At 35.4% G+C, this 21,801-nt stretch overlaps 1 protein-coding gene across 1 annotated transcript in view; it reads left to right on the forward strand.

The window, feature by feature from the left end:
* The window catches only part of LOC126629298 (protein MAEA homolog), a 65,153-nt gene extending 57,906 nt beyond the window's left edge, over window positions 1-7,247 (forward strand). Inside the window, exon 7 of the mRNA XM_050299299.1 lies at window positions 7,134-7,247. Coding sequence (XP_050155256.1) covers window positions 7,134-7,246 — 113 coding nt within the window. The 3' untranslated portion in view covers window position 7,247. The remainder of the gene's footprint in view (window positions 1-7,133) is intronic.
* The last annotated feature ends 14,554 nt before the right edge of the window (window positions 7,248-21,801 follow it).

The following is a 21,801-nucleotide window of genomic DNA, read 5'->3' on the forward strand; positions in this document are numbered from 1 at the left end:
TTGGAATACATAGTAGGAGATGAACATAAAAGAGATGACTTATCTTTCATAGATTCTAGGTCATTTTCAAAGTCCCTTGCTGCTTTTATGGTGGTAAAAGATATTGCTCCCACATGTATGTTGTTTCTACTACATTTCTTTTAACTGCTTGTGAATTGTTGATAAATTGGTTCTTAAAATTCATTTTTCTAAGTTAGTAGTAGTTGGTATCTTGAACGCTTGAACTGCTTCCTTCCTCAAAAAGGTTCCTATTGACAGTTATACCAATTGAATTGCACTTAGTGCACCACATCGAAAATTTGTTTTTAGTTTGTCTAATGCTGAATGCTTTATTGATGGCAGAGTAAATTTGAGTTTCAGCTGAGACTTCAAGAATTTATAGAGTTGGTACGAGCTGAAAATAACTTCATAGCTATCACATATGCTCGGAAATATCTTGCACCTGTTAGAAGAAAAAGAAAATGTAGTACAACAATGGAGGATATGCTGCAATGACTAGAGTGAGAGAGAGAGAAAGAATGAGAGCAGATAATATGACTCTGCAATTCACACGCACTGTTTGATTGCTCTCAAAGTGAGAGAGGAACATCTCTCTACACTTAACAGTTACACTTCCAAACTTTTGGCAGTATTCAAAATTACATCCAAGTAATCCTAGCCATCCATCTTACATCCTATGAGATGAAGACACATGTACACTCACTTGTTTAAGACCTATGAGACTTAATAAGAAAGTATACACATAATCCTAGCAATATGAGCTAGAAACCAACTGCCACATCAGACCACAATTTACACACTAACAGCCCCCTTTAAATTGTGAACTGATTTCACTCCAAGTAGTTCCCTCAGATAGCTGAATTGTTCCCTTGCCAATGCCTTTGTAAAAATATCAGCAATTTGCTCTTTCGTAGGACAGTGCAGCAGCTCAATTACTCCTTGCTGCAATGCTTCCTTTATGAAATGGTATCTCCTGTTGATATGCTTGGTCTTCTGATGAAAAATAGGGTTTTTAGTGATAGCTATGGCTGAAGTATTATCACAATTCATTGGTGTTGCAACTGTTTGCATTTCACCAAAGTCCTCCAAAACAAATCTCAGCCATGTAGCCTGTGCAGTTGCTTCAGATGCACTGATGTACTCTGCTTCAGCTGTTGATAATGCAACACATTGTTGCTTGACTGAAGACCAAGAGAAAACTCCACTGCCAAAGGTAAATGCATACCCCGATGTACTTTTCATATCATCTTCTGAACCGCTCCAGTCACTGTCACAAAATCCCATTAAGATTGCTCCTTTGCCTTTCTTGTATTCCAAGCCAAAATCAAGAGTCCCTCGAACATATCTTAGTACTCTCTTTGCTGTCCCAAGGTGCTTGTTGGTTGGACAGTGCATAAACCGTGATAGCAGACATGCAACATACATTATATCAGGTCTAGTTGCTGTGAGATACAGCAAACTGCCTACAATTTGTCTATATTGAGCTTCATCCGCAGTCCCACTTCCATCCTATTTTCTCAATTTATCACTTAGAACCAATGGAGTACTCACTGACTTACAGTCTTGAAGTCCAAATTTCTTCAGTAGAGAAGAAGCATATTTACTCTGATGAATGAAAATATACTCCTCAGTTTGCATTACTCCCATACCAAGAAAGTGATGTAAGAGTCCAAGATCAGTCATTTCATATTTGAGCATCATATCAGATTTAAAGTCATCCATCAATTCCTGACAACTTCCAGTGTATATTATATCATCAACATAGATAGACACTATAATCATTTCTGAACTTTTCCTCCACTTGGTATACAGAGTTGCTTCGCTAGTGCTTTTCTTAAACCCACAGAGTGTAAGATATGAGTCTATTTCACCATACCAGGCCCTTGGTGCCTGCTTCAGACCATACAGTGCTTTATGTAACCTGTAGACCTTATCTTCTTCCCCTTGTACAATAAATCCATCCGGCCGATCAACATATACTTCTTCTTCTAGTACACCATTCAAGAATGCCGATTTTACATCCAATTGAAACAACTTCCATTTGTTCTTTGCTGCCAGTGCAATTAATGTTCAGATTGTATCCAACCTTGCCACAGGTGCAAAGGTTTCATTATAATCAATTACGGGCTTTTGTGCATAGCCTTTTGCAACAAGCCTAGCCTTGTTCTTTTGAACTGATCCATCCAAATTCAATTTAGTTTTGTACACCCATTTCACACCAATCACAGGTTTATCAGATGGTCTTTTCACTAATTCCCAAGTTTTATTTTTCTCAATCATGCTGATTTCATCTTTCATAGCTTTCTTCCATGCTTCATCCTGTGCAGCTTCATAATAGGATTCTGGTTCAACAATACACACATGACATCTTTCATAGATTTCACTCAAACTTCTATATCTCAAAGGAGTATGATCAATCTGAGATGCAGAAATTGAATCACTAGCACTTCCAGATTCAATGAGTGGAGAATCTGTAAGTTGAGTCTGAGAACCTTCAGCAACAGCTTGTTCCATGGAATTCGAATCCTCATCAGCTTCTTTCATCTATGAAGATTCACTTGCAGCAATTGGAATGTACACTTCTTTGATCTTCTGTCTATCCCAATCCCATGTACCATTCTCATCAAAAATAACATCTCTTGAAATGATTACTTTCTGAGTTTCAGGATTAAGCAATCTGTACCCCTTTTCACAAGTGCCATATCCAATAAAAATACCAATGACACTGGTTTCATCCAGCTTCTGTCTCAGATTTCCAGGAATAAGAGAATAACCTAATGAGCCAAACACTCTCAAGGGTTTAATTCCAGGTTTTCTTCCACTGAATTTCTCAAAAGGTGTCACATTTTCCAATGCTTTTGTAGGACATCTATTGAGCAAATAGACAGATGTAACTACAGCTTCACCCCAAAGACTATAAGGAAGACCTTTCTCATGAAGCATACACTTTGCCATCTCCACTATAGTTCTATTTTTTCTCTCTGCAACTCCATTCTGATGTGGAGAGTATGCAACAGTAAGCTGCCTCTCCAAACCCAAAACTTCACAAAACTGTTCAAACTCATTTGAGGTAAATTCTCCTCCTCTATCTGTTCTCAATTTCTTCACTGAAAAACCACTTTGAAGTTCCACCATAGCTTTGAATTTCTTGAATACATGAAAGACATCTGACTTGTGTCTCAAAAGATATATCCAGCACATCCGAGAATGATCATCAATGAATGAAACAAAATATCTGTTTCCGCTCAAGGTTGCTGTTTGCATAGGGCCACACACATCTGAGTGTATGAGTTCCAATGGCATTCTTGCTCTCCAAACTGACTCCTTTGGAAAAGACTCTCTATGATTCTTACCAAGTGCGCATCCCTGACATACACCTTCACTGTCATGCATGTCAGGCAGTCCAAGAACCATATCATGCTCCTGCAATTGTTGCAGACTCCTATAATTCAGATGACCAAACCGTTTATGCCACATTGTACTACTCTGATGCACATTGGTTTTCAGTACCAAGTGATCGTTTGATTTGAACACAAGTGGAAAGCATCTGTTCCTCTTTTGCTTCACACTAACCACTAAGTTTGTCAGAGTTCTGTCATAAAAAATATCCACCTTATAATCACCAAATACCAGAAAATACCCATGTTCAGTCATCTGCCCAACACTGAGAAGGTTTTCTGCAATTCCAGGTACCAACATAACTTCTCTTATGTACCTTTTCCCTTTATCCGTGTCAATGACCAAGGTTCATTTGCCTTTCACATCAACAAGAACCCCTGTGCCAACTTGCACTTTTGCCTTAATACTTCTATCAATTTCCACAAGTAACTCCTCTCTGGAAGTCATATGGTTACTACATGCACTGTCAATATACCAGGCATCACTCACAGCCTTCACTTCAGTTGATTGCTTAACCATAAACAAATTTCCAGGTTCTCCCATCTTATTTGCAAAGTTCTTTTGTTCTACCACTTTGTTTGCAAAGTTTCCTTGCTGGACATTCTTGTTGAGATTACAAACTCTGGCAATATGACCAAGTTTCCCACACTTGTGACATTGAATCTTCCCTTTTAACCAACATTCTCCATAGTGTAGTTTATCACAGCATTTGCAAGCACCTCCAGTGTTATTTGCTTCATTCCTAACACCAGGGGTGAACCTGTTAGTCCACTGCTTCCCTTTGAACTTGAAATTCTTCTGAGATTTCGATCCACCAGTATTGACAAACTGATTTCCAGTTTTACTGTTCTTAGATGAAATATCTAAGCTAGAAAATGCACGTTCAGTGCTATTCTCTTCATGTCTAGTTAATCTCAGTTCATACCCTTTCAAGATAGCAACCACATCTTGTGCATCAATTACATCAATATCTCTAGTATTTTCAATAACAGAAGCAATACTATCATATGATTTAGGTAAACTGATCAACAACTTTTGCACAATTCTTTGATTACTGAAATCTTCACCATAACTTTTCATCTGATTTATCAAATCAAACAACCTAGCTAGATATGCAGCTAGAGATTCACTTTCACTCATACGGGTATATTCAAAATCACGACGCAGACCTTGTAATTTCACAGATCGTACCTGTTTGTCCCCTACATACTCTTGCTTCAGAATATCCCAAGCTTCTTTCACAGTTTCCAAGGTTGCAATGCGTGGAAAAATTTGATCCGATACGGCTCCCTGAATGATTCCAAGAGCCCTTGCATCCTTGACCAGATTTTCACTCCGCAACTTCTTCTCCACCTCAGTGAGTTCTCCTTCCCCTTTCGCTGAAGTGATAAAACCTTGTTCAAAAATATTCCATAACTCGTGAGATCGGAAGATTGTTTTCATTCGAATATGCCAGAAATCGAAATTTTCTCCGTTGAACACCGGAGCTCGAAGCTCCCCTCCACCAGATCCAGCCATGTTAGACTTAGATCACACCTCTCTCTACTATTTCTTTGCAACGATGTGTTGCAAACACTTGCTCACTATCTCTCAGAGAATCGACGCCCAGAGATTCAGACCCAACAAGGCTCTGAGGCCATGTTAGTGTGTAAATTGTGGTCTGATGTGGCAGTTGGTTTCTAGCTCATATTGCTAGGATTATGTGTATACTTTCTTATTAAGTCTCATAGGTCTTAAACAAGTGAGTGTACATGTGTCTTCATCTCATAGGATGTAAGATGGATGGCTAGGATTACTTGGATGTAATTTTGAATACTGCCAAAAGTTTGGAAGTGTAACTGTTAAGTGTAGAGAGATGTTCCTCTCTCACTTTGAGAGCAATCAAACAGTGCGTGTGAATTGCAGAGTCATATTCTCTGCTCTCATTCTTTCTCTCTCTCTCACTCTAGTCATTGCAGCATATCCTCCATTGTTGTACTACATTTTCTTTTTCTTCTAACATGGTATCAGAGCCCATGGTTGCGGGCCCGTGCAAGCCAACGAGCTTGTGTGTGCAAGCCAATGAGCTTGTCACCACCCGGAAGGAAACAAGTCTGAGCTCTTAATATAGAGACGACCGCTGAGTTCCATTGAAAACAAGTGGGCCCAATGTGAGCCGACCTCTGAGTTTCAATTACCGATGTGGATCTCCACGTGTGAACCACTAAATGAGGTTACACGTGAGGGGGAGTGTTAAAATTGTCCCACATCGGTGGGGTGAAGAAAACCAAAGGGGTTTAAATAGTATTACCCCACTCTAACTAACATCGAGGCCTTTTGTGATAAAACCCCACACCTGAGGATTGTGCAGGTGGTTAAGTGGGGACATTATCGATGTCGTTAGAGTGGGGCGGGCCCGGCGATCCAAAAAATTCTAACAGCACCCTGGGGAACTACTCATATGAAAGAATTGCAGCGGGTCTTTGTAACGGTAACTTATAAGCGTACTACTGAATGTGCTACATACAAGATGATCCTTTTCTCTCTGATAATGTTCTAGTAGCATTTTCAGTTTCTACTTCTCTGAATTTAATTGCGCTACAGATTTTGTCGGAATAGACATACAGTTTTCACTTTTCAGTTTTCCCTTATTATTTTGCGGGAACTAGTTAGACTAACTTGGCTCTGGAATAGAAAAATGTGCTGAATCATACCCATGTTTAGTTGAAGTTACTGTATAGAAAATATGTTGTCTTATTGACTACAAGTTAGCATGTATCCGCCTGCTTCTTCTCTTTGTGATGGCAGTACCCCTTGGGATATAGTTTCCACTGATTAAATTTTGTATCTGTTGGTTATCCCGCCTTCAGCATACATATTAAGGAATTCTAGGATGTCATGAGTTCTTGAACAGTTGATGTCCGTGCCATCTCCTTTGGAGATATATGCGTTGAACTATACATTTCAGTGAAATGTTTTGGTTTGGTGCTTTTATTACATATTTGGAGCTGTATATTACAGGTTAATCTCTGGTATGTGATTTCATTTTTTCTTTGGGTGGTTATGTTTTCCAGGTGTTATTTGAGCCAAAGCAATGGGACTACCTGGTTGATCAATTTAAACAGGAATTCTGCAAGTTATATGGCATGACACTTGAGCCTTTGCTCAATATTTATCTGCAAGCAGGCCTTTCTGCTCTTAAAACCCCATATCGTTTTTCATTTTTTATTTGATACATTGTTCCGTCTTGCCACATTTACCTCTTAGTCAGGATTGTAGTAGGCTTGGTACAATCAGGTTAAATTTATATCGAGTTAACTCCCAAAACTTCTTACGCAGAACAAAACTCTAAAGGGGAGGGTGAAACAGCTATAGCATTGTGCACATGGTTATTTGATTAGAATAGCGACCAAAATATACTCTACTTCACTAGCCATTTTCTTTCTTGTGAATACATAGAATGGAGGACATTGACAAGCACATAATCCATTGTGAAGATCTCACGTTATTTCATGTCTCGCTAACTTAAGGGTTGTAAGTCATTGGGTGGTCAGTGGTTTACAAACCAACACTGTAGCTCCCTTTAATGAATTTTGAGCAATTCTCAATCACCTTCAGTGCATGCTTTGTAGCTGCTAATTGCATTCAGATATGTTGCTTTGCCCTGACCTGATTCAGATATTGTTATGATGATGATTGCACCAAGGAGGATCCACTATCGCTGGAGGGTTTCCGGAAACTAGCCCTGCCCTTACCTTATTCTAAGCAGCATCACTCGAAGCTTGTTTGCTACATAACTAAGGAACTAATTCATGGACACAGAGAACCCACCACAAGTCTTGCCCAATGGCTATGTCTACAGCTCTAAGGTTCGCGTGCATTTTGCGAGTACTTAATGTTCTCTGTTATATAGTCTTGAAATATTCTTCTTTAACTTGGTTTATGTTTTGGCGGCAGGCACTTGAAGAAATGGCAAGGAAGAATGATGGTAAGATTACTTGTCCAAGGACAGGCTTGATCTGCAATTACACAGATCTGGTGAAGGCATATATATCGTAAATCTACATAGCGTGATCTGTTCAGTCGTTCAAGTTTATTATCAATTTATACCGGGATTTGTAACTGTTATAACGTCCTGTGCTATCTGTACATAAATCCTCCCTTGCCGTATTGCGTTCCGGTAATAAGAACTTTTCCCTGTGATCAAACCTTTCCTCTTACTCTGTATTCCTCTTGGGCACTTGAAACATGTATATATATGCTTTAGATTACGTTTCACCCTTTATTTTCAAGTTAAATTTCTTAGCACTGAATTAAATTATTTGACATTCGTTCAACTGAAAAACCAAGTCAGAATTTTACATTTACCATTTCTGTTTCACCTCTAATAGAGATAGGATCAGCTAATACAAGTAGGTCTCATTTTTATCAGAGAGGTTGTACAAATATGTTATACAAAATGTGATAAGCGTAGAATTCTTGTTTCAAGATATAGAATGATAAGTCGGAAAGTAGACTTCAATTATCGTAAATTTATACAAAATTTGTACAAGTATTTTGTTATCACATTGAGATGTTCAAATAGTAAGTTGTTTTAACAGCAAACTTTACACGAGTGATGAATTGCCCTAGTGGTCAATGCAAGACATTCTGAAATCACAATAACAATTAACAAGATATTAGGATAACAGTTTTAATAATGTTTTATTAATCATTGTTCTTAAACTGTCTTTATGTTTTAATGTTTCGTGACCATTAGGATGTTTTAAGTAATTGGATGCAATTTCTGTTGAAATGTCACCGTGAAATTGAGGAATGCTTCTTGTGGCTAATAATTGTATGTTCACTTAGGACGAATGCCATGTCTTAACGATTGCATGGTTTTTCAAAGGATTTTCACAAAGCGTAATGAGTTATGCATGTTTACATTTGATCTGAATGCCAAAGACGGATTGCATGTTTGATATATGCTCTAGCTTGAATGTCACAAGTAGAATATGCATAAGGAAAACCTAACCTTCAAAATTGTATGTGTAATTACTAAGTAATTGGTACAACTACGTAGGAATGTTTGCGGTGACAGCTAAACCCTAGCACCTTTTATCTTTGTTTTTGCCAAAACAGTTTACTTTTCTTTGTATTGCCAATTTTCATTAAAAGTTTAATTCAATTGTTTTATTTTCGTTTTTATTATTCTAAATTCCAAAATCAACTTTTTTCAAACTTTATTTTAAGTAATTAATTAAGATTTGATTTTAAAGACAAATAATTCATTCAATCTACGTGGAGAACGAATTTGAATTGTATATAATATAATTACTTTTTGCTCTTACAAGTATTTTTAAGTATTTTTATCCCTATTGTACAAGGGTTAAAAATCTTATCACGTGTTGATATAACGTGAGCACTTTAGTTTTCGTTAGGTAGTGTTATTTACACACTCATTTTACTTTTCAACACACTTCTTAGTTTTTGATTATTAGATCAAATGAATTAAAGAATATCAATGATAAAAGATTAACGAACATATGAAAAGTAAAAATGTGTATAAAAAAGAACACTTTCATTCTAGTTATATAGCGCTTAGTTCATTGAAATTCCACTCAAACCCTTAAGTTTCATTAGTTCTGTTAACCACTCCCTGCTGTTAATCAAAGTTAACAGAAATTACTATTTCACTTTTTTTTTTTGTCAAACTGACACCTTTACTCTCTGACTCGTTTGATTCTGAGATCTGGTTTCAGAATGAGGAATGGTTGCATCTTCATTGGAGACTATTACCCATGTTGTTAGGTTCCCCTTCTCTCTCATGCTCCACCCTGTAGAATGCATCGTTGAAGAACTTGTTCACACGAAAAACCAAATCAGTTTAGCTATCAATAAATAGTCCACAGCTCGGATATATCCAAATAAGTTGGAATTATGGCTAACTCCCAAGTAACTTTAGATGTGGAGAACCCCGAAGCAAATGTTGAAATAACTTTACTTGTGGAGAGCTCGCGGTTGGATGAGGGGGAAGTTGCAGGATTTGTAGTTCTTGTGGGTTGGCTGTTTCGCTGGATCCTTCCAAAGTGGGAAAAGATATTCATAATCTCACGTCGACATTATTATTCAATTTTATCTAGGTCCACAAGTACTCTTCACATTTAAATAATTTCGTTTCAGAAACTGCTCCAAAGTTAAATTCTTATAGTATTTTTTTCTTTTTTCCGGTGATCAACTAAAATAGTTGAGACGATTTGGAGGTCATACATTCTGGTTGAAATTTTAGCTATTCTTCCACTTCCACAGGTAAAGAGAAGCCCTTTTCTTGGAGTCAACTGTTTTCATCTCTCTCTTTGTTTACTTCTTTTTTCTGGGGAGGTTTACTTTTTTTTTTTTTTTTTTTTTGGGGAAACCTCGGCGGCACAAGTGATATTTTAACTGTTGTCATCTCTCTTTTGCTACACTCATGGAGAATTCCTTGTAGTTTAGAGCAAATAACACTTCATACTTCAGGTTTTGTGTCTGTTAACAATATAGACCAGATTCATCGACACAACGCGATATATTTGAAAACTAGGTTGTAGTACCAGTTAATATATTATACATAGGCCTGGCAAATGGATCGTGTATGTCGTGTTCGTGTCGTTTTTGTGTAACACTTGTTACCTTAACGGGTCGTGTTGTGTCACATCTGTTATCTTAACAGGTCCTTAACAGGTTGGGTCACTTTACCCGTTGGGTAAAGTGACCCGACCCGTTATGACCCATTAAGAAAAATATTTTTTTTTCTTAAATTTGCACATACCACACATTGCCACATAAATATTACTTCAAAACATTAAAACACATTTGTCGTTTAAGTACTACATCTACACTAAAAAATAAGAGCCTAATAAACAAACAGCCATACACTACTAGTCTATTACAAAATATTATATGTGCAAGGATGTGCAAAATGAAAGAGTTTTTCTTTTCAAGGTTGTGAAACCTTGCCAATGGAACTCAAAGCTTGCATGTTATTTCTTTTACAAAATCCTCAATTTTCATCGATCATCATGACATAAGATTTTGTGGCATCCACTAGTGTAAATATTTTAAATTGAAGATCGAATTCATTCATTATATTCACATAGGGTCAAGGAGTGTAGCTATAAAAAATCATCAAAATCGGAGTTAAAATAATTATTAAATCGTGATTTTTCGTTGATAACCGTCAAAAAGTTTTGTCCCGTTAGTTGATTTCTGAATGTTTGTTTTTTGCGATTTTTGGCGTATGCGATCTTGAAGGATATACAAACAAGTTTGACGGTTGGATCGTTGAAATTAGTTTTGTAGAATGTGTATCCCATCAAAATGATAGATTCACTAACACTTAAGAGTTTATTTATACTTTCATTAAGTATAACATAAGATTTTGTGGTATCCACTAGTTTAAATATTTTAAATTGAAGATCGAATTAATTCATTATCTATATATATAAAGTGAGAGCCCTAGTTTGTTGAAGCATTCGATAAACCCAATATTACCCTTTGTTTCATTCACAATAAAAAAACCACAAAAGTTTCGAAAATGAGGACAAATTCGTAAAAATACCATTACTGAACATAAAACAAATTAAAAAAACTTCTATAAACCGACGTGCTTAACCGTTAACCCTCACAAACTGCTAAGCAGTAGTGGACAGTTTAAAAACACAAATAATATATATATATATATATTATCTTTACCATATATGTATAAAAGAAGTATAAAAGAAGGTTACAGTAGAAAGAAGATATAAAATTAAAAAAAAATAAATAAAACAAAAATCCAAAAAGTATTGGAAAAGAAAACAGAAAATTGAAAAAAAGAAGCAAAACAAGTAGACGTGCTTAAGCCTATCAAGCTGCAAAGCGGTAGTGGGCAGTTTTCTCGCCCATAGATTTCCATGATCTGAGTTGGGAGGTTCAACACTAAAGAAAGAAATTGTATTTGAAGCAGTTGCCGTAGTAGTCTTCATTCCAATTTCACGGTCCTTTGCGCTCCAACCACTCCCGTTCCCCTGCACTCCTCTAGTTTCTATGTATGGGTCTTACTTTTCCATACAAAAACGGAATCATTGCCTTTATCTCTAGGTAAAACATAACACCAAAATGGTCAATCTCTGCAGAGAAACGATCCCTTCATCGAAGAGGTTCTGATTACGGCCGCCCACGTCACCTTCTATGAATTTAACATCGAGAACAGTCAATGGGTTCGTTTCCTGAATTGAAACTTCCACTTCTTCGTTTGGTTGCCAGAAAACTATAAGAAATTCAAGGGCTTTTAAAATTAATCCAAATTCATTGTTATTTTTTTAATTAATTATGTTTTGGATTTTTTATTTTTTGAACTTTAAAGTTATTTTGCAGCATATCAACAACGACAGAAACATGTAGAGAAGGAGAAAGAGATAGAGACAGAGACAAAATAAAAAATGGGGAGCGAGAGCAGTTGGGGCATTAACAAACCTCATTTGGACCTTCCGGAAAGAATACCACCTGAAGCATGCAATCCAACAGTCACTCCCATCTCTCAGGCGCACCTTTTCTCATTATGACCAGATCAATCTCATCGACAACGTCCCTGACCACTAGCTTCGCTTTCAGCGGTACCTGCTTACTCCTTAATTAATTTTTTATTCATTTCACTTTAAGCAATAATTATTACAATTCTTCCATTTTTGCTGGTGAAGGTACAGAGAATGGTGTGGACTATGAAGGAAGCTTGCTTTGTGTTGGAAATATGTTAATGTCTTGGGCTCCCATCGAAATCTCTGATATCACTCCTGATAGGTATTTGCTCTGCACTTTTTTCTCCTTTCATTTTTTCAAATGTACACACGCAAACTTTGGGATGTCAATGATAACGTGTCTATATAATTGTACCAACACAATGTACTGCTATGTTATTTCGATTCATTTTCTACAAATTTAGGATTTAGATAGAGTAATGATTGAGATAAGGGTAGAATGTGGCTGATATGAACTCAATCCACTTCTTGGCTTCGTAACGTGGATGTTGAATGCATGCACTTTTTTAATTTTATATGCAAACAAAATCAAACCTTTTATTTGCTTTTTTTTTTATTGCTTCTGTTTTCAAATTTATTTTAATATAATTTTTGTTTTGGGATTAATTACGTGCTTAGAGTTTAATAGATTTGGATTAAATTTTGGTTGAACAGATTGTGTAGTTGCGAATCTTGATCTAGATGGATAGGATTGTATAAAGAACTCATGGATTTATCTCATCTAAATTATTTATATTTTTAATTATTTTTAATTGTTTTATGATGCCAAGTTTGGTAGAAAGAAAACGCCGGAGCCGCAGCAAAACGGGCAATCCACTGATGGAGCTTTGAATAATGGGAGTAGTAATTCCCACGTGACAGCAAATGAGAATATGTGAAGAGAAAACTGACTTGGGCATCTATGAGCAATTTCAAAACCAGGTTGTGGATTTAATCTTATCATATGCTGCATTGCATTTGACTCATTGCATGGACTTAATTTGTAAAGTTGGATTCATTTGTTCTTCGATTTTGTCTGTTTTTTAGGGTAGGAGCTAGATAACTCACTCAAATTGAGTCTTATCTGATCGGCATGAGGAGATACCGTATGATTTTGTTTTCATTACATTTTTAGACATTTTTACATGTGACGTATTAAATTTTATTGAATAATGCTTCTTTAGGAACCAGCATTTTTTTGTGGACTCCCCAGCCAGAAGTCCCTTTTACCTACTTTTGAATCGGCAGAAATGTGTACGTTAGGGGAGAGTTTATGCATGTGATTATACATGAATGACACGATGTAAATACAAGCTACTGTTATTCCATATATTTTTTTCCTCATGTTACCGTTTCTTTTATCAAATAAATTATTGTGTTCTTTTTTATTGGTTTATGTAGGAATACCAAAAAATTTAAAGTGGACTTTAACAAATCAGGTATAGAGGGAAATGATAGGAGAAATATATTAGAGGTTGTCACCTACCTGCATCACAACTCTTTATTGATTTGAAATTTCAGAGTTTTTCCATTCAACCTTTCAATTGTTATTTTGTTTATATTAATATGATTCATGTTCACAAAAACAAAAAAAAATTGTTCATCCCTCACCTCCATACTTGGTATCATACTTTCTGAAACATATACATTAACAATTACAATGAAAAACAACTACTACAAGACATCTTTAGAACGTTACGTCCCCGTTATAAAAAAAGACATCGCACGCACTCGCTAGAAGCTATCTTGCATATTTCAACTCACCTCCATACTTGGATCATATTTTTTAAAAATATATCTTAAAAATTATAATGAAAAACAATTAACGCAAAACATCTTTAGGGGCGCGTAGCGCCCATGAATAAGAAAATGTCTCTCGCACGTACTCACGTGCGTGTGGAGAGGCTAGTATTCATATAGGGTCAAGGATTGTAGCTGTAAAAAAATCATCAAAATCGGAGTTAAAATAACCGTTAAATCGTGATTTTTCATTGATAACCGTCGAAAAGTTTTGTCTCGTTACTTGATCTCTGAATGTTTGTTTTGTTCAATTTTTGGTGTATGCGATCTCGAAGTATATACAAACATGTTTGACGGTTGGATCATTGAAACTAGTTTCGTAGAATGCGTATCTCATCAAAACAATAGATTCACTAACACTTAAGAGTTTATCCATACTTTCATTAAGTATAACATAAGATTTTGTGGTATCCACTTGTGTAAATATTTTAAATTCAAGATCAAGTTTATTCATTGTATTCATATAGGGTCAAGGAGTGTAGCTATAAAAAAATCATCAAAATCAGAGTTAGAATAATCGTTAAACCGTGATTTTTCATTGATAACCGTCGAAAAGTTTTGTCCCGTTAGTTGATCTCTGAATGTTTTTTTGCGATTTTTAGTGTATGCAATCTCGAAGCATATACAAACAAGTTTGACGGTTGGATCGTTGAAATTAGTTTCGTAGAATGCGTATCCCATCAAAACGATAGATTCACTAACACTTAAAGAATTTATTTATACTTTCATTAAGTATAACATAAGATTTTGTGGTATCCACTAGTGTAAATATTTTAAATTGAAGATCAAGTTCATTCATTGTATTCATATAGGGTCAAGGAGTGTAGCTATAAAAAAATTATCAAAATCGGAGTTAAAATAACCGTTAAATAGTGATTTTTCGTTGATAACCGCTGAAAAGTTTTGTCCCGTTATTTGATCTCTGAATGTTTGTTTTTTGCGATTTTTGGCGTATGTGATCTTGAAGCATATACAAACAAGTTTGACGGTTGGATCGTTGAAATTAATTTCGTAGAATGCTCAAAATGATAGATTCACATATACAAACAAGTTTGACGGTTGGATTGTTGAAATTAGTTTCGTAGAATGCGTATCCCATTAAAATGATAGATTCACTAACACTTAAGAGTTTATTCATACTTTCATTAAGTATAACAAAAGATTTTGTGGTATCCACTAGTGTAAATATTTTAAATTGAAGATCGAATTCATTTATTGTATTCATATACGGTCAATGAGTGTAGTTGTAAAAAATCATCAAAATTGGATTTAAAATAACCGTTAAATCGTGATTTTTCGTTGATAACTGTCGAAAAGTTTTGTCTCGTTACTTGATATCTGAATATTTGTTTTTTGCGATTTTTGGCATATGCGATCTTGAAGCATATACAAAAAAGTTTGACGGTTGGATCTTTGAAATTAGTTTCGTAGAATGCGTATCCCATCAAAACGATAGATTCACTAACACTTAGAGTTTATTTAAACTTTCATTAAGTATAACATAAAATTTTGTGATATCCATTAGTGTAAATATTTTAAATTGAAGATTGAATTCATTCATTGTATTCATATAGGGTTAAGGAGTGTAGTTGTATAAAATCATCAAAATCGGAGTTAAAATAACCGTTAAATCGTGATTTTTTCGTTTATAACCGTCGAAAAGTTTTGTCCCGTTACTTGATCTTTGAATGTTTATTTTTTGCGATTTTTGGGGTATGCGATTTCGAAGTATATACAAACAAGTTTGATGGTTAGATCGTTGAAATTAGTTTTGTAGAATGCGTATCCCATCAAAATGATAGATTCACATATACAAACAAGTTTGGCGGTTTGATCATTAAAATTAGTTTCGTAGAATGCGTATCCCATCAAAATGATAGATTCACTAACACTTAAGAGTTTATTCATACTTTCATTAAGTATAACATAAGATTTTGTGGTATCCACTGGTGTAAATATTTTAAATTAAAGATCGAATTCATTCATTGTATTCATATAGGTAGTGGCGGATCCATGATTTTAATTTATGGTGGTCCCAATATAAAAGCTCCAAAAATAAAAACACGACGAAAATATCATTGAACAAATAAATGGCAAACTACAATTTTCATTCATAATCTTTGTGCTAAACAAGCTAGAAATACTAATCTTTGTGCTAAACAAGCTAGAAATGCTAAACAAGCTACAATTTTCATTCATAATCTTCGGACTTCATCTCGAATATTTGGAGGATAATCCTTCATTGGAATTCTCTTTCCGAGGTCTCTCTCAAGATTATCAAAATCAACTTTTAACTCATTTTGTTGTGGAGTGGAATTACCCCTAATTGGATTAGAGCTACTTGGAATTGGAGGGGAACTGTTCAGAATAGGATTGGAACTATCCAAGTTTGGAATGAACTATTTGGAATATGATTGTCTGAACTAATCGATGATGATTTTTGCTTATAATATCGTTCTATACTTCTAATTTCTACACATATCAATTAATAAAAAAAATCTATATCAATTGATGAAACTAAACAAATATTATATGAAAAACGAGAAATGAGATTCATTTATAAATTTATAATTAGGTCTGTGCTAGTGGGATTCTAATATTAAGAATGCTAAAGACAAACACAGAAGGTTACCCCAAGTGCTAATTAGTCTATAAGATTATAAAGCTCCATGTGCCTCTATCCATTTGAACTGTAGAACAGTTAAAATTCGAGTAAAAATTGCAACTAGGATGAAAGCATGTTATTCATAGATTTGAGAGTTGAATAAGAGAGTGCAATAGCTGTTACATCTCATATGAGTGAATTACTTATCTTCTACATATAGCAAAAATGCATACACAAAGGCAATGACTAGAAAGGTGAACGAAAGCATACCTTGCACTTGTGATAAACGCACAAATTGTAGAATATATAGTTCATGCCTTCCAAAGGCTGCAGCTTGATCAACTCACTATACTCTACGCAATAGTCCTTGCAATTCCATTACCACCTCAAGTTCAGAAAACAGGCACAGAAACAATATCGAAAGAAAGCACAGATTTTTACACACCCTTTTAGCATCACAAACTAGTTGTGCACTCCAATTCACAATACATATAGCCAACACATTACACAAAAACACGAAACGAATATCGAAAGAAAGCACTGATCTTTACCCACCCATTTAACATTAGAAACTAGTTCTACACTCCAATTCACAATATACAGCCAACACGTTACACACACTACTACTTCTTTAGTTAATCTACTCTCTTTCAAACCAAAGATCAAACATTTCATAAGCATAATAAATTTCCTCTGCTCCCCACCCACCTACACATTCATATATACTAACACTATCAGATAGTGGATGGCAAAATTATTTAATGGACAGAGTCAAAGATAGTACAAACTACAAACCTCTTCGACCAAGAAGAAGAGGACCAGCGACTAACCTCCAGACCAGAGCTTTACACGGAGAAAAAATGCATAAGGGTTATAGATTTTCACCAGAGATGTCGTCGACTCGTCGCCCCGCCCGTCGATGCAACGGTGAATAGACTATAGAGTGCAGCAGAGAGTTGATCGATGTCGTAAGGAACAGGAGCAGGCTGAGCGATAGACGATTAGGTATTATTGGTAAAGTGAAGGTTCTGATTGCTAAATGAACTGATTGCTCTATCGTGTGAGGGTTCTCACGTGACTCGTGAGTGAGGTTTTAAATTTTTTTAATGACTTGGCTCAAAATGATGCCGTTTTGGCCAAGTCATTTTGAAAAAAAATTTGGCTTTCTTCTTCCTCCTCCTGAAATGCACAGCGTGCAGTAGCCATGGCTGCTGTTCTTCTCCATCGCTGCCAGACTTGGGTGGTCCTTGAAGATCCTCACAGCCATTTTTCCGAGCTTCGAGTGGTCCCTTAATAGATCTGCCCCTGCATATAGGGTCAATGAGTGTAGCTGTAAAAAATCATCAAAATCGGAGTTAAAATAACCGTTAAATCGTGATTTTTCGTTGATAACCGTCGAAAAGTTTTGTCCCGTTACTTGATCTCTGAATGTTTGTTTTTTGCGATTTTTGGCATATGTGATCTTGAAGCATATACAAACAAGTTTGATGGTTGATCGTTGAAATTAGTTTCGTAGAATGCGTATCCCGTCAAAACGATAGATTCACTAACACTTAGAGTTTATTTAAACTTTCATTAAGTATAACTTAAGATTTTGTGGTATCCAGTAGTGTAAATATTTTAAATTGAAGATCAAATTCATTCATTGTATTCATATAGGGTCAAGGAGTGTAGTTGTACAAAAACATCAAAATCGGAGTTAAAATAACCGTTAAATCGTGATTTTTTTATTATATCGAAAAGTTTTGTCCCCTTACTTGATATCTGAATGTTTAATTTTTGCGATTTTTGGCGTATGCGATTTCGAAGTATATACAAACATGTTTAACCGTTGGATCGTTGAAACTAGTTTCATAGAATGCGTATCCCATCAAAACAATAGATTTACTAACACTTATAAGAGTTTATTCATACTTTCATCAAATATAACATAAGATTTTGTGGTATCCACTAGTGTAAATATTTTAAATTAAAGATCGAGTTTATTCATTTTATTCATATATGGTCAAGGAGTGTAGCTGTAAAAAATCATCAAAATCGGAGTTAAAATAACCGTTAAATTGTGATTTTTCGTTGATAACCGTCGAAAAGTTTTGTTCCGTTACTTGATATTCGAATGTTTGTTTTTTGATATTTTTTTCTAATGCGATCTCGAAACATATACAAACAAATTTAACGGTTGGATCGTTGAAATTAGTTTCGTAGAATTCGTATCCCATCAAGTTCAATGGTATATATATATTTATTAAGTAGATTTAAATTTTTTTTATTTTGTACATATAACACTGAAGAAATTGAATGGTATATGTATATTTAAGCCAATCCAATGGTCACCAATTTTTAATATTTAATTTAATATATATATATATATATATAATTATAGTTTTTTAGGGGTATAAAATTGTTAAATTAATGTATATATATATATAATTATTATAGTATTTTTTTAGGGTTATAAAATTATAAAATTAATATTTTGTTTATCGTGTATCGTGTTACCCACGTGTATACCCGAACCAACCCGTTATCTTAAGAGGTGCTTATCGGGTTACCCGATAACGACCCGATTCGTTATCGTGTTGACCGGAACATCTGTTAATTTTCTGTCGTGTCATGTCGGATTATCGGATCGTGTCAGGAATTGCCGGACCTAATTATAGATGATTTGATATTCTACTCACGCACGCCATAAAGGTTTCATTTTAATTGCTGGTTTAAACATTGTTTTGTGTCCAGGTAGTAATTCTCCTATTTTTCTCAAAAGTGGAAGGCTGGAGAGCTTTGAATACCAATATGTTTATGAATATTTTTGCACTATTGCAATACGTACCACGGGTTGTTCGCATCTACTTCTCATGTAAGGAACTCAAAGAGGGTCCCGATGGAGAGATTGCACTATGGGTTAAAGGTGTATTCAATTTCTTTATGTACATCCTTAGTAGTCATGTAAGTTTTTCTCATCATGTTGAGGTACCATTCTTTAATTGGATTTAGGTTAGCGCTTTAGGTTTTTCTATTTTTTTTTATACAAATAATAATCTATTAGGTTTCTAAATCAAAATTTTAATTAACACACTATGACAACAATTACAAACATATACTTAGTTTATATCCTTGCAAAATAATCTCATCATTTTTAACCTTGTGAATAAATGAAATATATATCGTAGTCTCTCGTTAGTAAGTTTGATAAATTTTACTAACTTGTTTGTTTATTAGGTAATCAGAGCCTTTTGGTACTTTTTTGTTATTCAACGAATGACAGCTTGCTGGCAAGATGCATGTCGAATTGAAAATGGATGTGAACCTAGTACTTTTATATGCTCTGATAACCCAGTTCAGAAATACCACATTTCTAACCGCCTTATGCCCTTTAAATCCACCAAATGCAACGGTTTTTGATTTTGGTATATTTGTTGATGTCCTTGAATCTGGTATATCCGAGTCAACAGATCATCCACAAAAATTCTCCAACTGTTTTTAGTGTGGCCTTCGAAATTTGAGGTTTGTACGTATGCATGCAAATGAATTTGCCTAGCTAGTTCCGTTGATGAGTTCAAATGTCGTTGCAATTCAATTATGATATACGTCGATCTGTCTTACAAATGATGTTTGTAATAGGTTCTAGTTTCTTATCAAAATTGAATAAAATTGATCATAAGTAAGATTTGATCTAAATGTCGGACCTCAAAAGAGAGCAAATGTCCTGCATAAAAAATGTATATACATAAATGTTTATATGTAAATATCTGTTAACTCTTTAAATAGTAGATATGCTTTTAGTTAAGTTGGAGAAAGAATTGTAGATATTTTCTCATATTGATCACAATGAACTTTAACTTCAGATTTCTAATTTATATTTTCTCAATTTCATTTTTGCAGTTCTCTTGGTTCGGACCTCAAGGCCAGTATCAATACATGGGAAAACCTATTTGCAGCTTTTATTTCTGTACTGGGGATGCTACTGTTTTTATATCCCATTGGAAATTTGCAGGTTGGTGCCGGCCCTTTGCATAAATTGTCCATTTATTTGCATGTCGGTTCTTTTTTGTTCACCCAATTGTGATTAGCGAATTATTATTGTACACAGCCATGTTGTGACAACCCGTCCCAAATTTTACGATTTTATAAATCTTAAAATGTGAATTCACAAGAATACCCTAGAGGCGAGGGTATTGATTTTCATGGATCGCTAGTTCATGATGTGTATGAACTATTACCTTACCGTATTTCAAAAGTACTTGGCGGTGCGAATGCGTAGACGCATGCAAAAAATTGAATTCGGAACTACGACAGAGGTTTTACAGAACTATAAGTTTCAAAGTACGTTGGTAAGGGTTTTTATTTATTATTCTATTCATGTCTTATAGTTACTGTTATTTTTATTATTTGAGGTGGTTAGAAAAATTAAGAGGGAGGAGAGGAAAAAGAAAGAAGAAAAGAATGGGAGAGGCTGCCTGATGGCAGCGAATGAGAGGGGAAGAAGAGAGCACAGAAGGGACCGGGAGAGAAGTGGAGGAATGAGGAGAGGAGAGAGAGAGAGAGAAAGAACCAATTAGACAGGAAGGAAAGGAGGGAAAGGAGGGAGGAAAAGAGGAAGGGGATCGGCCGAATCCCCCTCGACCCACGCCAAACCTTTCGACCCGGTTCTCTTTCCGGCCAAATTATGTCATTTTTCAGGTGAAATTCACCCATCCAATACCTATAAATTACTCCATAACCTTCCCTCTTCTTTTTCCACCTAAAATTATAATGCAATTAGTTGTATTTGTGGGGGGGGGGGGGGAGGGGAATCTCGACGGGAACCATGGGTGCCGTAAGGACTCTCAGTCGAAATCCACCAAACTTGAAACGATTCCCTCCAATTGACACCGCCAATAGACTCCCCTTGAGGTCTAGAACAAAGCCCAAACAACCTTGGAGGCGGCAGAGCATCGAAAGTGACGAATCGAAGTCACCCAAATCTAGGGTTTCCGGATCCTTGACCGACGGTTGACTTTTGATCAATTGGTATCAAATCATTCTAAAACGTCTTTAGGGATGTGTTTTACGTAAGTTACATGATCTATTGATAAGGATTCTGAGATGTGGTTTGAAAATTGTTCTAGGCGCCGTTCGTCCGAGACACCTCGATGTGCATGCTAGGAAAATGGTAGGGCGGACTCCAGGTGAGTGGATTTCTTCCTTTTTATCGTATATATATACATGATTGATAATTTCAAAAATACTCTTAAATTGAATTAAGCAATTTGTGCCATGTTATATATATCTATATGTTCTAAAGTACTACGAGATGGTAGAGTTTAGATTATGTCATGGTATATCCATATGCATGTTACCTACAAATAATTGATGTGAACTACAATTGGCTTGATCCCTGTTTAGGGTACGTAGGCAGTCTAACGAGACATTAGATGCAGCCATACAAGAAATGAGATTAAATAATCGAGACAAAAGCCTTGTTTGAGGAATTGAGCAATGTGAAGGAATTTGGTGTAAATG

The sequence above is a fragment of the Malus sylvestris genome, chromosome 7 (genome assembly GCF_916048215.2).
Source record: "Malus sylvestris chromosome 7, drMalSylv7.2, whole genome shotgun sequence".
NCBI classification, from domain to species: Eukaryota; Viridiplantae; Streptophyta; class Magnoliopsida; order Rosales; family Rosaceae; genus Malus; species Malus sylvestris.